This window comes from Artemia sp. Qi Xiang Cuo, chromosome 20 (assembly GCF_049724085.1).
Source record: "Artemia sp. Qi Xiang Cuo chromosome 20, ASM4972408v1, whole genome shotgun sequence".
NCBI classification, from domain to species: domain Eukaryota; kingdom Metazoa; phylum Arthropoda; class Branchiopoda; order Anostraca; family Artemiidae; genus Artemia; species Artemia sp. Qi Xiang Cuo.
This window is the reverse complement of record NC_142813.1, coordinates 48742293-48760918: the sequence shown is the minus strand read 5'-3', so window position 1 is coordinate 48760918 and position 18626 is coordinate 48742293. Positions and strand designations below refer to the sequence as shown.

General features: G+C 35.9%; 1 protein-coding gene across 2 annotated transcripts in view; it reads left to right on the top strand.

The window, feature by feature from the left end:
* Positions 1-18626, top strand: part of LOC148940307 (uncharacterized) — a 51261-nt gene that overhangs the window by 18803 nt on the left and 13832 nt on the right. Inside the window, exon 5 of one of the 2 annotated variants that reach the window (XM_089105832.1) lies at positions 2692-3168. The exons of the other annotated variant lie outside the window; for it this stretch is intronic. Within the exon in view, the coding sequence (XP_088961958.1) occupies positions 2692-2705 (14 nt within the window). The 3' untranslated portion in view covers positions 2706-3168. Of the gene's footprint in view, positions 1-2691; positions 3169-18626 lie in introns of those variants that run through there. 2 annotated transcript variants of the gene reach the window in all.

Here is an 18626-nt window from a genome sequence, read left to right as displayed (position 1 = left end):
CGAAAAAACTGCCTTAGCTATTCTACTTTTAACTTCTTCACTGCTCTCGCCGTCTTAACTAATAATATTACGAAAGTAAGTGAAGCTTTCTACTTGATCGATCTTTTCGTTACCCAATGTCCTCTTATCATATTCGCCTATTCCTAGCCTTAGCGACTTAGTTTTCTTAAAATTAATTTTCAAAACTATCCTATCACCCTAAACTCGTAAAACCTCTAAAAGTTTATTCGTTTTGCTCACAATTTCATCTTGGATGCTTAAATCATCAGCGTAATCCAAGTCCAGGAAACTTTTTCTTCCCCATTTGATTCCATGTTCATCCATTGCCTTTGCCGTGCTCCTTATGACAAAGTCCATCAATATGATCCAAATAAATGGGAATAGAAACAATCCCGCTTAACTCCTGATTTGATGCAAAACCAGCTACCAACCCCATTTCCTACCTTAATCGCAACAGCTTTATTCTCTATATCAAACTTTTGAAACAATCATATAGCAAGTATTAATGTATTAGTACAGAGAGGATGTGTAAATAATTTCTTAGACCGCTTTTCTGTTTACAGAATTTAAGAGACGAAAATAGGCATAAATTTAAATAAAACAGAGGAACAAAAAAAAACACACAAACTTTAAATAATAAAGATTCGGATATTTTGAATCCACGTCCGGGAGCCTTTATCAAGGGGAAAAATAAATTAAAGTAAAAATAAACTTAAATTAAACGCAACATATAAAGAAAAGGAAAAAAACAAATAATTAAATAATACATTTTAATAACCTCCAAAATACTGTATTTAGGAGGTTATTTAGATGTGATATTTATTTATTTGTTTGTTTTGTGTATTTTTTTGTTTTTTTTGTCTTTTCTTTATATGTTGCGTTTAATTTAATTTAACTTAAGTCCTTTTTTCCCGATGATAATGGCTCCCGGATACGTGGAGTCAAAATATTCGAATTTTATTATATAAGTTGTTTTTTTTTGTTTTTTTTTTATTGTTCCATTGATTCATTTATTTAAATTATACCCGTTTTTTTCTTTTTTAATTTCTATAGAGGGGATGCAGAGAAATTTTTCGTTAAGGGGGGCTATTCTTTAAAAGGTTTTGTCAGAATCTTTCCTTTTTCCAATTCTGAATTTGAAATCTTAAATAAGTATTATTTTTACTAAGACTCATTAATAATCAAACCGGATAATAAGTGGGTGCATAAAAAAGGGAGACGTCTTCAAAAAAAGTTTGCTTAAATAAAATGTTAATAGAATTTTAACTTTGATAAATTGTGTGGTTAAATTTATATACTATAATATACTATAATTTTAGAAGTTTTTTTAGAATGGAAATACTACGTTTTTGCAGCAAACTTGGTTATTTCTTCGGCAACACTGTACAAAAGTAACTAACAGAAATTGTTCGAAAGATGTCCCCCTTTTTTTCATTTTGAAAATTTAATCTTAGCAAAAGGGGACTTGGGCTTCAATAACGCTAGTTTTCCATCATTTTTATCATTAAGTTTCTTTAGTAATATACAATATTCTATTCAAATAAAAGTCAAGGCCTTTCTAAGAAACGTATACTAAAACTGATCAGTCCCGCTGAATTTGTGGGACATTCTAAAAAAATATTCTAAAAATTATTTATGTACTATATTGGTTATAGTAGTTCCACTTGAATGGTTACTTTAGTATCAAAATAGTCTTTTTTTTTTTTTTTTTAACTAATTTAATATTATTGTCTTTTCATAAACATTAACAACAAGAAGAACAATATGGAATTCTTTCGTAAGACAATGGAATTCTATATGTTTGAATGAATGTTTCGACCCTATGTTCGAGGGCCGTCCTCAGCAAAACATAAATATATAAAAGAAATGAGACTTACAATAACATGCAGCCTCTAAAACTAAAATTAAAATTTTTAAAACAGTCGTAGCATCCTGACTTCAGCGAAGTTTAACCAGGACTCTTTTCGTATGACAGTAACTGGGGTTTTACCCCAGCTAGTCGCCAAAGAGGGGTTTATCAAATACCATGTGACTGTGGCAAGTACTATGAAGGTAGAACCCTCCAGAATTAAGAGAAAGGCCAACGACAGCATAAAGATGATATCGCCAAAGCTTTAGTTTCTAACAGCGCTAATGCTTCTTTTGTTTCTGCTTTAAGTAGCCATGTTTTCGATAATCCCAGCAACAAAATCGAACTTCTAAGTTGTGTTTGATAGGTTAAAGATTAAGACACTTATTTTTAACTACGCATTAATAATCAAGTCAGAAAAAAGGATATATCGATACAAATTTGTTGGTTTTTATAGCCTTTTATAAAACGACCTAATATTTTCAATACTAAGGTAAATGTTTGTATGTAAATGTTCCAATACAAAGGATAATTGAATTTTTAAACATTTATAAGATTTTCACTTATATTCATAGAATCTTAAGAAACAAAATTCTACTTGTTAGTCTATTTTCAATATGATTGAAAAAATTAGGCATATTACTTCAGGTTTTTTATTCTTTTTTAAGACTAAAAACTCTTTAATCATCTCTAAAACAAAATGTATTTAACCTAAAATTGGAGCCTTAGTTGCTACAGCCACAAGTAATTAATCTTACCGCTGCAGTATTAGGTCTTGTACAATATTGTTTGTTTTATACTTTTTTAGTATAAAAATTTTTTCATATTTTTTTGCCCTTTAGCTCGTTTGTGTTAAATTTACACAAAGGGAAGAATACAAGAGAGGTGAATCTGACGCGAGGTGCCATTTCTACTTACTTAGCTGCCTGATTCTCCTAGGTTCGTCTCTTACTATTCCAACTAAGAAAGAATCATAGGCTTTTTCCTGTCTGTAATTGATCTTTTGCAAGAACGTTCCTCACTCAAATAGATCACTGCCGAAGCTACTATCCACCCTTGCTTTTTATGCGCCGAACTAACACAACCCATGATTGATGGAAGCCGCCTCCTTTCAATGGTTCAGTAGATGAGTCGATTTGTTCATGTGTTAGACATAGCAATTTATGAACGAGTTAAATATAGCAATTGAAGAGTTAACGAGCAAAATAACCTTATGAATATCAAACATCTAGGATAATTTTGCAATAATCTTAAAAAACTCTGAAAGAATATTTCGTATAATGTAAAAGTATTGATGCAGTTTTAGTTCCGTTTTTGTAAACTCATTCACCAAGGCTTGATAATTTTTCAATGTGAATGGAAAATTAGAATGTGATGTGTTACTTTGTACACTGATCAGGCAGACAGAATGAAAGCATCTTTTATGGAAAACATGGAAGAATTCAAGCAAAATTTTAACTCTGACGTTGAAGCACAATCATACGAAGAAGCAACAAAGTTCATAAATTAAGTTCAAAAGTTTATTATTCCACATTCACAAACAAATAAACAAATTAAACAACACTTTCGTTCTGGAGAAAACCAACAGGGGTTTGCGGTCGCACGAAAGTCCACGTAACTACTTAACCATTAATTCAACTGTTTACTTAAACCTCAACTATTTAATTAAAACTATTATAAATAGACCAAAAATAAATAAACTATAACCTATATATATGAAAAAATAGATAAATAAATAAATAACTGAATTTGAAATAACAATAGATAAATGAAATATAAAAGAAAAATAATAATAACAAATCCAGTCTCCGTCACTCTTCAATACTCTGCTCTCCCCTCCACCACCCCACACTGCCCTCCCAACCCCACATTAACCCCTGTCCACCCTTACCTTCCCAGCCCACCCATACCTCCCGAGCTCTTCTTCCTCCACTACCCAACCTACCAGCCATAATAAAATTCAAGAAATTCCCCCCCCCCCCCAAAAAAAAATCTTTTATATTGTTTTTAAACTAAAGTACGTGCTCCGCTACCCTAATGCTCATTTTTTTTTTTAACAAATGGGTCACAGAAAAACATACATATCTCCATATAATGCTAACAAAACAAAACTGCATATAATACTACCAATATCAAAATAGGTCCTGACACATATTAGCGTGGAATGATAGCTCATTCCATACAGACGGACCCAGGTGTTTCATTGAAAGTGAAGACCTGATACCATGTCGCAAATCAACAACTATATTATCACTTTGCCTTGTTCCATAATTATGTAGGTCACTATTATTTTGGTAAACACTCTGAAGTTCAACCATTCGTACACTGAAACACAAATACAGCGGCTTGGATTCTGTTATTGATGGTGAATTATGTTTGATGCTTAGTTTTGATTTATTTTTGTTATTTTTCAGTGTATTAATTACTACTTTAATTATATGCTACGCATTACTTATGGCTAGTTTTTTTTTGCCTGGGGCTCTTACTATAGTTGTTTTTTCATTTTTCTGTTCCTGTGCGATTGTTTTATATGCTACTATAGCAAAATAGCAAGCCAAAAGATTGATTCTGATAGAGAAACTTTACTATGTAAAGTTTAAAACTACAAACAGGAAAAACCCTATGACTTTTTCTTGGTTTGAATAGTAAGAGACGATTCTCAGAGAATCAGGTTGCTAAGTATGTCAATTATGGCACAATACCCGAGATACGCAACTTTTCAAAAGATGCTTGTATTATATTTATTTTTAGTTACTATATGCCGGAGTTTGTTCTTTACTAGGTTTCAGCTATCTCTACAGTCATGATTATATTAAACCGTTTGAGTCATTATTTTGCTATAACAAAATTGTTAAATGTTTAAGAACTTTGAATACGTGCACTCTCAAGAAAAAATAAGAGTCCATTGAACATTTGAAGAAAAGGTTGGTAAGACGCTGCACCTCCGTTTGTAACAATTTCTCAAGTAAGTTCACTACACAGTTCTTTTTGCCAATATTAATAAAAAAAACTTTCCGAAAATTAAGTTTTTCAAAGAAAAATAAAGGCCATTTTAAACTTAAGCTCAGCAGATACAAATACCTTTTAAAATTCAAACTCAAAACGACCAGCAATTACTATTAAAGAAACCCAAAACAAACAAAAATTAAATAAACAATCATAGGAAAAAACATACAACAAGTAATAATATAAATGAATAAATAAATCATAAAGCGATTAATGCTTAGATTGAATATGAAAATCAAGCTTAAAACAAAAAAAAATATTTTGCTATCGAAGGATAAATGAAACTTAAAGCAAACAGAAACTGTATAAACAATCAATGCAAACAAACATACAATAGATATTAATGTACATGAATAAATAAATCTTAAAAGGAGTGAAACTTAAATTGAATAGGCAAATCAAGCTTGAAAAGAACAAAATCACTACAATCAAGAGTTTGGGTATCGCCTCCTTCTCTCACTGTAAAAGTCTAAAACCTTCTGCGTCATTTGCGCTTTACTGAAAACCAATTTTATTACAAATATTTCTTTTTTACTTAATATTGAAATAAAACATTAAAATTATAGTAAACTTTTGAACTGATGAGCTTTCAGTAATTAATATTATTATACATCAAATATTCAGATTAATTTATTAGCTCTTTCTAAAGTTGTTCAAGACGAATATAGTTTCACTACAAACAAGAGTTTGGATACTGCCCCCTTCCTTAACTGTAAATAAAAACTAAAGGCATACTGAGTCATTGGCGCTTCACTGAAAATGAATTATATTACAAATATTTTCTTTTCCAGTTCTTCCAACGTTGAAAACAAAAATAAAATTAGAATGAAATGAATTATTGAATTGATGGATCTTTCAACACCTTTTATCATTATATATCAAATATTCAATTTGATGTTGTTTATACTTTCCAAGACTTTTCGAGACGCGTATAATTTTCAGTAAAGCGCCAATGACGCAGTAGGTTTTAGACTTTTACAGTGAGAGAAGGAGGCGGTACTTAAACTCTTGTTTGTGGTGATTTGTGTTCTTTTCAAGCTTGATTTGCATTTTCAATTTAAGTTTCACTCCTTTTAAGGTTTATTTATTCATTTACTTTAATATCTATTGTATTTTTGTTTGCACTGAATGTTTATTTAATTTCTGTTCGTTTTGAGTTTCATTTATACTTAAATAGCAAAATGTTTTTTTATGCTTGATTTTCATATTCAATCTAAGCATTACTCGCTATAAGATCTATTTATTCATCTATATAATTACTTATTGTATGTTTTTTCCTATGACTGTTTGTTTAATTTCTGTTCGTTTTGGGTTTCATTTATTCTTTAATAGTAATATCTGGTCGTTTTGAGTTTGAATTTTAACAGGTATTTGTATCTGCTGAGCTTAAGTTTAAAATGGCCTTTACTTTTCTTTGAAAAATTTATTTTTCGGAATTTTTTTTTAAAATGATATTTGTTCGTTTTTGATTGCAAAAAGTTTCAAGTTTTTAAAATTTCTTATTTCAAAATCAAAACTTTTAAAAAAATCAAATGTTCATCAAAGTATCAAAGTAAAAATATCAAAGTGAAAAAAGTTTGCCCCCTTTGAAATGAGCCCCTTTGAAGTTTGTACGGCGACCCCTTCTATATGAAGTGCCTCTGGGGAAAAAAATGAATGAAGTGTGGGGGGAAGCTATCCGATCTGCCCTCCGATCACTTTTTACTCTTAAAAAGTGAATTACAACTTTCAATTTCGAATCAAATGGGCCCTCTATGAAGTTTATACGAGTATTCCTTCCATAAAAACCATATATACCCCCAGGCCATAACTCACAACGCCTACCCTCGGGCCCTGGGTGGCCGTTTCGACACCGGAGTTTTCGTTATCTGAACTTTAAACTATTTTGAACTAAATGTCTATCTCAAAATTCTTATCTGATGCATTTAGGGCGTGGAGGGGGTGGGGGGCTAGTTGCCCTCCGATCTCTTTTGATTGTTAAAAAGTGAACGAGAATTTTCAATTTCCAATCAAATGAGTCCTGTCCGAAGTTTTTTCAAGCGCACAGTGCATAAAAACCATATTTGACCCCAGAGCGATACTTGCAGCGACTGTCCTGGGCCCCGGGGGGTTGTGTGGACAAAGGAATTTTTCTTATAGGAGATTCGAATTATTTTATTGTAATGGCTATTTAAAATTTTTTGTCGGATAGTCTTGGGAAAAAAGGGTGTGTTGGGGGGGGGGGGGCTAGTTGCCCTCGGATATTTTTTGACTCTTAAAAAGTGAACTAGAACTTTCAATTTCCAATTAAATGAGCCCTTTCTGAAGTTTATACGAGCATCCGTTTCATAAGAACCATACACGCCCCCAGGACAACACTTACAACACCTACCCCCTGGGCCCTGGGGTGTTGTGTTGACACTGGAGTTTTTGTTTTCTAATTTTTTGAACAATTTTTAAGAAACTGTCTATCTCAAAATGTGTATCAGACGGGTTTGGGGAAGAAAGATCGTGGGGGTAGGGCTACTTGCCCTTAAATCTCTTGACCTAAAAAGTGAACTAGAAACTTTCAATTTCCAACCAAATGAGCCCTCTATGAAGTTTATACGAGCATCCCTTTCATAACACACATGCCCTTAGGGCATAACTTAGAACGCCTTCTTCCGGGCCTTGGAGGGTTGTATTCACACCGGAGTTTTTCTTATCCGACCCTTGGACTATTTTTTTTAACAAACTCTCTATATAAAAATCTTCATCAGATGGGTTTCGAGAAAGAAGGCGTGGGGGGGGGACTAGATGTCGTCGGAGCTATTTTCACTATTAAAAAATGAACTCGAACTTTGAATTTCAAATAAAATGAGTCCTCTCTGAAGTTTATACGAGTATCCCTTTCATAAGAACCGTATATGCCCCAGGGCATAACTTACAACGCCTTTCCCCCGGGCACTGGGGGTTGTTTCTACACCTGAGTTTTGTCATCTGACTTTTGAACAATATTCAACTTAATGGCTATCTAAAAATTTTTATCGGATGCATTCGGGAAAAAGGGACGTGGGAAGGGGGCTAGTTACCCTCCGATCTCTTTTGACTCTCAAAAACTGAACTAGAACTTTCAATTTCCAATCAAATGAGCCCTTTGAGAAGTTTTCACGAGCATTCCTTCCATAGGAACCATATATTCCCCCAGGGCATAACTTAAAACGCCTGCCTTCGGGCCCTGGGGGGGGGGGCTGTGTTGACCCCGGAGTTTTCGTTCTATGGTCTTTGAACTATTTTTAAAAAAAAAAGGCTATCTCAAAGTTCTTATCAGATGGGTTTGAGAAAAAGGGGCGTGAAAGGGGGTTGGGGATGGGTCTAGGTGCCCTCCAATCTCTTTTCACTCTTAAAAAGTGAACTAGAACTTTCAATTTCCAATCAAATGAGCCCTTTTTGAAGTTTATACGAGAATCCCTTCCATAGGAACCATATATGCCCCCAAGGCATAACTTACAAAGCCTACCCTCCGGGCCCTGGGGGCTGTGTTGACACCAGAGTTTTTTGTTATATGATCTTTGAACTATTTCTAACAAAATAGCTATCTCAAAATTTTTATGGGATACTTGGGAAAGAAGGGCGTGGGGGGGGGGGCTGGTTGCCCTCCGATATCTGTTGTCGCTTAAAAAGTGAACTAGAACTTTCAATTCCCAATCAAACGAGTCCTCTCTGAAGTTTATACGAGCATTCCTTCCATAAAAAACATAAACGCCCCCAGGGCAGAACTTATAATCCTTGCCCTGAAGACCTTTTGTGGAGTGCCATGCTCAAAGATATAATTTCCAGAACTTTAAACTACGTTGAACAAATGGCTATTTCAAAATTTTGATTGGATGTGTTTGGGGAAATGGTGGGCGTGGAAGGGGTGTAAGTTGCCTTCCAATCACTTTTGACTATTAAAAAGGGCGCTAGCCATTTAAATTTACAATTGAATGAGTTCTTTTTGAAGTTTCTACGACAACGCTTTCTATAAAAACCATATATGCCCCCGGGGCATAACTTACAACCCTTGCCCTGAGGGCTGGGGGGGGGGGGTTGTCTTCCTCAAAGACCTAATTTCCAGAAATTTCAGCCACGTTTAACAAAAGGGCTATCTCAAAATTTTGACTGGATGTGTTTGGGGAAAAGGGGGGCGTGAGAGGGGGGTTAGTTGCCGTCCAATCACTTTCGACCATTAAAAAGAGCACTAGCTCTTTGAATTCCGATCGAATGAGCTTTTTTTGAAGTTTCTACGACAAAGCTTTCTATAAAAACCTTGTATCCCCCCAGGACATAACTTACAACCCCCGCCCTGAGGGCTGTGGGGGAGTGTCCTCCTTAAAAACATAATTTCTATTTGGAAATCATCTCCGTAGAACAAAACGGTTTTATCAAAATTTTGATTGGATATATTTGGGGAAATAGTGGGGTTGGAAGGGGTCTTAGTTGCGTACCAATCAATTCTGACTCTTAAAAAGGGCACTAGAACTCTCGATTTCCAATCGACTGTGCCGCCTTTGAAGTTTTTACAACGACCCCTTCCATATGAAGTGCCTCTGGGGAAAAAAAATAATGACACATTGGAGCAGTACAGCCTTTACTATAGGCAACACTATAGCGTTGCCTCTGATTGTATTTTATTTTTAACATTATGTTTTTTAAGTACAAAAGACTGATGTTTTCAGTGCCTCACTAGTGTCGGAGGAATAAACGAAGACTCATCAGTGCTATCTATACAAAAAAGTCATTTTCCTTGTTGTTCAAGCCACGGAACTGTTAAGTTCACTGTATAAGTTTTTTAGCCAAGCGATTCCAATGGTAGACTTTTTGGCTTGATTCGATTTTTTTTTTTTTTTTTTTTTTTTTAGAGATTTCCTTTTATCTTTTCTGAATTACCATAACTGCTCACCACCTGTCATGGTTGATTCTAAGATTGTCCGAGAAATTCCACGGACTTAACTAAGCAATAAATTCATTTTATTAATTAGAAGCTAATTGATTCTTATTTCCACATGAATTAGAAAAGCTTAGCAAAAAGTAAGAACAAAATACAAGAACCACAACAAATTACTTGAATACAATGATTATACATAAAATCAAACATTTTTTTCCTTAATATTTCTCAGGTTTCTAACAGATTTTTTTAGAGATACCATTTTTTGCAAAGCCCCTCTGTAGATATAGCTAATATCAACTATAAATTGATCACTTTTGCTTCCATGATCCTTGATCACAGTGTAAACGATAATTCATATAATATATCACAGGGCCATGAGTGTATATTACTTAGAAGAGAAGAAGAATGTGCCAGTTCTGGATGGCAAATGCTTACAACCAGCAAATTGCTTATCAAGATACCAATATTTATCAATGATTTACTTATGATGACACAGACAAGTCTTCAACCAGGTTTGCCGGAGAAAAGGAAGAAGGTTGGCATCCCTTTGAAAAATTCTTCTAGAAAAATCTTCACTATAGCTTAGAAAGGTGGTGCGTAACCCAGAACAAAACTTCTCAGTAGTTGTTCAAAGAGAAGGCAGAAGTGACTGGATTTGCACTCAAGCTGGTGACTTACAGTCTATGGAGAAAGTAGCAATCCCACACAACATGCGCCTTTGCATCTAATTATCCTTTCTCTCCTGATGGTGATTTCCAAGGGTTTAAATTTAAGGCCAGCCCAGGTGGGAAAGACTTTGAGAGTCCTTTTTGTATGAAAAGGATTATTTGAAAATAGTTGAGAAGTCAATAAAATTTGACGGAATAGAAGGTTAAAAAAAAGGAAATTAGAAAAAAGAAATTATGAAAAAACAAAATTAGGAAAAATAATTCTAAAAAAAAGATGCTTGAGCTTAAGCTTAGAACATGTAGCCAAATCTTGAAAGGGAATCTTAAATTCAGAACAAGGAAGAAATTATAACTCCATTTTCTGATTCAATTTTGATTGTTCTCATCATTTGTATGACATCAATCTTTGTGCTTATTGTTTTATGCTCTTTGCGCTCATCCGAGTTGCAGCGGTAGGTAGCAACCTAGTAAGAGACGATCACGTCCAATGCTAAGGAATAAAAAAGCCCATGACTCCTGAAAATAGTTTCATATCAAAACAAGAAACACACTATTAGAACCGCCTTGTTGTAAACCCCTATATAGGAAACTTACCGTCCCCCGGCTTGAATAACGAGGAAAATCTATTGGCTTGAAAAACAAGAAAATTTGCTTGAACTACAATATCTGCATAAACGGCTTCTTTTTTATTTCCCTAGATAGCGGGGAACTGGAACATCATAGAGAGCTGTTTAATGGCTTATTTTCAAGGAAATGGTTTTGGTTATAAACCTTTTGTAATTAAAAAATAAACTAATTTTTAAAATATAATCAGTTTCTTACAAAAAATTGCATTTTTCATGTACAAGATTGATCAATGACTTCATAATCGTAGGTTGTTGCCAGGTCGTCTCTTACTATTCCAATTAAGAAAAAACCATAGGCTTTTTTCTGTTTGTAATTTCACAGTATATAGTTATATTTTGAAAAGTAATTTAGAATATAATCAATTTTTTTTACAAAATCATTAGTATAGACCGACTCGAGCTTCAGTCTTCCTTGTGTGGAGGAAGGTCCTGTGGCCATTGTGCTATAGCAACTGTTGCTAAATGAGTAATTTTAGGGTCGATGATGTTTTATATCTGAACATTACCCATTCAGTCCCTGCTGTAGGTTTCATAAATTTAGTTCAAAAAATCATACTCGTTATTTATTGAGGATGAAAAGTACGCAGAATTTGAATGGTTGAAAGAACCAGATTTCAAAATAACTATTAAAAATGTAACAAATTAAGTAAAAACGATAAGTATGACCTATTGATGTTTTCGTAAGAACCTGGGACAAGGTGGCCGAAATCAGATAAATATCTCATTTTCAGGGATGAAAGTGCATTGTGATCGCTGCAAGCAAATAATCGTGATTGCATTTACAGTTAAGCACGAAATCTAGCCCATAGTAACCGAAATATCGAAATAAAATGCAATTTTCGATAAAATATATGGCAAAAAATGATATATTTCTTGCTGAATGCTGCATAGACAAAGATTGTCTGCAGTAAAATCGGAAAACACAGTGAAAAATTTTATTAAGAGTTAATTTTGCGGGTCGTTTAATTGAGGGGGCCCATCTCTTTGTAACAATTTATAAAAATGGAATAAGGCACGTGTTAATTTAGCGTCTCTGAAGGATGAACAGGAAAGAGGAATTTGAATTCACACCAGAATTTCTTAATTTAACTAAAATTACTAATTTGCGACCCAATGAATTGAAACTAAAGAATAAATTGATCATTATCTAAAAAAAAAAAAAAATCTAAACATCCCAAGAGCCATTGATGGCGCATAGGCGTCGAATTGACGCTTCAGGCTTTGGTTTTTTTTTCTACGGGGACAAGTAGCAAGCTTGTCGTCCAACCTTCCTGTAAGGGGGGAAACCTGAAACCTGAGTATGCTTTTTTTTTACATTCCTCATGTTCATATAGCTGTTCTTTCGTGTGCATTTTAGGATGCGCATACACATTTTTTACATACATCACACTTGCATGGTTTCTCTTTCGTGTGACTTCTTCGATGTATATACGACCTTATAACGTGAGTAAAGTCACGTTTCATATAACTGCTGTTTTGTGTGAATTCTTTGATGTTCATTCAAATCTGAATTTTTCAGTAAACTTTTTTATTTTACATATGGCTTCACACTTGTGTGAATTTGTATAAGTTCTCGACTAGATAGCGCAGCAGAACCTGTTGGCACAGAGATTTTGTCTTTTTCTTTTGAAAAAAAAAGACCAGAAAAATGTGGGCACATGAATACTATCTATGACAAAAACTTTTTTTCTTTGTTGTTCAAGGTGTTGGGGAGGAGGGCTCTAAAATTTATGGATTGGGTTTTCGAGTATGGTGATTCTAATAATGTTGTTTTTGTTTTGATTGGACACAATTAAGATCTTAACACCATCAATTGATTTTGGAAATAAATTTTTACCATTAACATTAATTCAAACCAAAACTGCCGCTCCTGAATTGGTTTCGGATGGAAATTTTCTCACTCGACGGGTTTTCTTTTAAATTCAATTTTAAGTTCTGGCTACTATGGGCCAAACTTTGTCCTTTACTTGGTTTTAACGAATACTGTAACAATGATGATATTATAAATTAAAAGACATCTAAGCTAATATGACTAATCAAACTTAATATTTACCACTTAATTATTTATCAGTTACTTTAACTGAAGGCTAACAACCAGAGAAAAATCCATTGGCTTACTAGCAAAGTAATTACGGAAACCCACCTCATAAATTTCTAAGTGATGTTTTGATAGGTCAGATTAAATAAAGAAGGTTTTAAACCGCGCATTAGTAATGAAGACAGAATAAAAGAATTTACTTGTCTACACTTATTTTTTTTTAATATTACAGAGTTTTAAAGGAGCTAAAAATGACCAAAGATTTTAATATTTTGATATTTATATTACTGTGAAATGTATAATGACCTCATTAAAATGAAAGTCTCCAGAAGCCTCGGGGCTCTTATAAAATAGAAACACATTTATTCAAGGTCATTTCTTAGACTCCGATTCTACAGCCTAGTTCAGCCTTATGTTTCATGCTGTTCTGTTATTTGGATGTCAACTTTTCCCTCATCACTGAAGCCTCTTCCAAACTATATGATAAAGCAAGGACTTGAATTCCAATTATATACTAAACGTTATTTTGTCAATTGTTCGTCTAAACATCGTGGTAACATGTTTGATCATAATAGTGAATTAGTCCGTTTAAATCCCAATTTGATGTGGAAGCTGATAAGGAATGAGAAATCCTGTGACCACTGTGATGTTGAGGTCCCAAGTGAGGTTGAGCAGATCTCCTCTTATAAATCTGAGTTTTCACCACTGGACTAATCATTCCAACTACAGTATGAATCGATCTTGCAATCAAACGCTCGGACCTTTTGATTCGTAACATAGTATGAGTGTTAAGGGTGAAAAAATCTATAAGGAAGCTAAAGAAAAATATTCAAGAGGTGTTGATGAAGTTGCGGCATGCATTTGTTTTATGGTAGTGCTAAGCTTACCGAACATCTTACATTACTTTATCAGATTATTTTTTGTTCAGATGACATTACTTAACATTACATTATTTTTTTATCAGATGACATTACTTTATCACTTTGTTTTTATCAGTGCCTGATGTTTTTTGCATAGGTATAGTGACCCTGGTTTTAAAAAAAAAGTAAAGAGCCAGGGCAGTGTTTTGCTACTATTGCCCTGGTTTTATGTAAATTAATGGAGGTGCTTATAATGAACGATTTTGTTCCACTCCGGATAGTCAGTTTGGCTTTAAAGTAGGCCTAAGTGAAGAGCATGTACATTGTCTCCTTGCACACCTTTTGATTAATTGTAATGAAAAGAGGAAAAAGCTTATATTGGTTGTGCATGATGTTAGGAGAACTTTTGACTCCGGAACACATGCACATCTGCTTTTAAGAACTCTTCAGCGTGGTCTGTCTAGATCTATTGTCGTAACGCTTAGAGATCTGTACCGTACGTTAAAAGTAAAAATAAAATTTTCCGGGGAGTCTCACACTATAAAACTATGAGTATAAAACTCATACTAATAGGCCTGTAGTATTGATTCCTGTTTGTAAAAGTATTAGACAGGGAGCTATTAGCCCCCCTCCTTTATACAACAATAGTGTTGTTGAGCCACATCAGGTTGTATTGCAGAGTTTTTATTTCGTGGACTTGTTGTTACTTTATTGAATTATGCTGAGGATATTCTCAGCATGTTATTTCAAACGAGTCCCAGCTGGTCATTTTCCCGAGTTGAAGAAAATTTTTTCTCGATTGGCAATTGCGGATCCTAATATTAGTCTTTCGTTTAATGAGAGCAAAAGTGAATTGCTTGTGTTCGACCCCCGTTCTAAACAGCTTCTACCGTTTTTGTTCGGCTCGTTCCACTGGTTTGCATCACTTCTAGCACTATTACTTATTCTTGTCTTCCAATTACGGCAAATTTTTAAATCTTAAATTTGGCAAATTACGGCAAATCTTAAATTAATACGTTTGGCTCTTATTCAGGATTTTGCTGAAAAAGCTCACCGTACCTACGGACTCCTTTTTGGTAGTAAATTATTTTTTAACCGTTTTCTACTTACTTGCCTTTATAGTGTGTTTGTTGTGCCAATTATCCTGTCGTCATCTTCCTTTTGGCCAGTCCTTTCGCAAGGAAATATAAGAGCTGTCCGTTATTATTATTATATATATTGTAAGTACCTCCTTAAACTCCCATCTTAGGCCACAAATTGAAGAGTAAGAAAAGCTAAAGAATACGGTATTGGGCTTTACAGTCCCTACCGGCGGTTCTGATCTCCGTTTCTTGGCCCTTCAACCAGGCAGTGCAATGAGGGGTTGGGGGTCAACCATCCTGTGGTTTCGCACATCCTTCCTATTTACCTTTTTTATTTTCTTTTTCCTAATTTGTCTTATTCTATTCATTTATTATTACTCTGTTTGTAAGTTTTTCTAAAAACTGGAAATAAATCCCATTCATTCGTTTATTCTTATATGCTGGATATAGTCGAGGACCCAGCCTCTGAAAACTGACACAGGTGTGGTCAGCGAGATGACCACGAAACGGAGGTTGGACCCAACGTAACTGACCATGCTGATTCCGGAAACGACCGCTATATTGTTGAGAAATGTTAGCGTGTCGTTGTAAGACCAAAGTTTTAGGTTTCTTCAGCTTTTAGCTACGAATAAAATGTGTAAGTGTCAAGGTAAAGCCAGAAATGCATCGATTCTAGAAACCTAATAGAGGAAACGTTGCGAATTCACCTCGCAGCAGAAAAGAGGAGAAACTGAACAGCTAAGAAACTTTTAACTCAAAATGAAACAACTAAAAGAACAAATGGCTATTACATATAAGAACGAATCGTCCAAATTTCAAAACTCGTCTTCCGAGGACTCATCTGCCGATTCGTTACATTTTCCTGCACACTGACACAACAAATCACAGTCTCTGTTCTTGTCAACACACGGGCAGGCTCAAACAAACAAAGGCAGTACAAAGGCAGTATTCGGGACTGGTACCTTGTGGGAAAGGATCTCCCCCCCATTGGAACTGGACAGATTTTGCCTTTCGAAAAAGTCCAGCCGAATCGAGTAGGGTCAACTGGCGAAGGCCTTGGCAAGTTCGCTTCCAACAGGAATTTGACCTGTAGCAAAGAACGCATAGCGTGAAAAGAAAAAGCATCATCCGTCGGAGGCAAGTATTTCAGGTCCCGTTTTCTTGGGTATTGGTGAATGCGCAAATCGTTCAAAGACCTGAAATCACCAAGGTCTTTGCCGTACATTGCTACGACTACCCTTTAGCAGGCAGATGTAAATTCTTCCAAGCCAGCTTGGGCATTGTCACTCTTTAGCCTCACAATCACGTTCCATATATCTTCATAGAGGTTCCATCTTTCAACTGCTTTCATAGCTAACTTTTTGCCCTTGCCATAAAAATAGCTGACGGTATCACACCCAGTCACACAGTGGACCACTGGCAGGCAACTGAGCAAACTGTTCGGCAGGACTTCACAAAGCTGGTGAATTGGCACAGAATACTTCTGAAAATTCACATATATGGCAAGACCAACAAGCTCCTTCTTTTCAAATAGCTGACAGCAGTGATACAGAAGTCCAACAACTATGTCAGTGTCATTTGCTAGCACAGCAATCTCCTTGAAGTTTCTCCCTAGAGCATCAAGGACATGTAAAATTATCCTTGTGTCCGCTTCTTCATGGTTTGAGCTGAGACGCTCTTCGTAATCTTCTGCACTCTTATTTGCTGGCAATTTCGCAACTTTCATCCGATCTGAAAAGCCTCCCGAAAGATACAGTGTCACACCTTGCTTGACGAGATCCACAGACCCTTCACAAATCTCAAAGAGAACCTCAAGGAGCTGACTTTTTGTCTTCGAACTCGCCAAGATGGAGGTCCAGTTGGACAGCTTTGAATTCCTTCCCAGCAATATTTGTGCTCTAGCGTTCGCACCTCTGTGCTCGTGGCAACCGCTGCTGTCTTTCAAGCTGACATGATTTCCAGCGGCATCTCGATACCCGAATAAACCGTCATATCTGTCAGCTACAACGTGAATTTCTCGCACATCCGAAGAAGCATACATCCACTGTTTCAACATTCTTCGGGAGTACGTTTCCACTGTTTCGAAATCACTAGGGGGATGGCTTCTTAAATAGGCCATGGAATCAATAACCACTACATCTGCACTAGAGCAAGAATGCTCAGGCCAACTCTCTAAGCCAGCCTTGCACCTGATATAATCCAATAATGGTGACTTAGCTCCACTGCGGAGAAATATGTCGCCCAAGTCACCACTTCTTTCAAACAGAGCCGGGGACTACGGTAGAAGTTAATAAGACAATAAGTCCTTCAAACGCTCCAACCCACCATCCATCGCTGAATCCACACTTAGCAGCAACTGTTTTACGGTCTGAAGCTCGGCAACGATCACAGACCTGAAATTTGCCGCTTTGCTTGCCTTTATCCTTATTTTCGCTGTTTCTGCATTTTTCACCTTCACTTTTGAAAATGCGGTTTTGTCACCGCGCAGGTACTTTTCCACAGCAGTAATCCCAGTCTGCCGAAGACTTAATAGTCCACTTGCTATATCATCGGGGATGGGCTCGCTGGTAAAAATATTTAGCAACTTTTTCTCACTAGTTGTGAACGGGTTGATCCTGGACTCGATCATTGCTTTCAATTTCTGGACAGCATTCTGCTGACGAGTAATGAATGTAGGTGAGTCTTCGTGGTGGAGCAAGCCTTCTTCATCAGTAGCTGCAAGTCCTAGCATTTCAGGGAACTCCAAAGAGATGGAGCAACAGAAAGGCAAAGTGAGCAGCCATTTCCTCATTGATCTAGGGTTTGTGGTGATCCCTGTTACACCACCATCCGTCTTTGAATCTAGATTTATCGTAGATTCTATCACATGATCAGGGGATATACAGCTAAATTTTCGACTCGTCTGGCTGACATTGAAAAGTCCACGTTGGAAAGCTTCTTCTACTTCTTCTGGTAAATCTGACATTTCCAGCAAGTATTCAATTAAGCTCGCCCCATACTTGTAATGACCAAAGGCGACCATGAAGGGAACCATCGAGGAAGCTCCTGTCAAGTGTGCTTCCCAATTGGCATTTCTTTCTCCAAAAAGAAACTGCCACAAAATCAAACACATAGATTCGTACTGCTTCCACAACTGATGTGTCTTCGAAAACGAGCGTGTTTTTCGAATTTGGATATCCACGGCTCTAGTTCAGTGAGCTTCCTTTGAATAAGTTCCAGCCGGTCATCTCTATCACAGGGACGTGCCGACCGAAAGGACTCCACAATCTCTGCAAGATCGTCAAAAACAGTGGCACATGACAAATCGTCCAATTCAACACAGAAGTCTTCGAATGCTTCCCAGTAAAGCATTGACACAGTTTCAAGCACAACTGTATGAGCCCAGAGGGCTTTGTAGTAAGGCTTGCCGGTCATGATTTTCTTCGTAGTGCCCTCACGGAGAAGTCCTGCTTCGTGAATGACAGCCTCCAAACCGGTGGCCTTCATAACATATCCAATTACCGACATCCAATTCATTATGATGTGAAGACCACCCATTCTCAGTACAATGTCAGCATAACTATTAGGACTTTTTTCTCGCAGTCCGTACACGATTTCGTAGATAGCTTG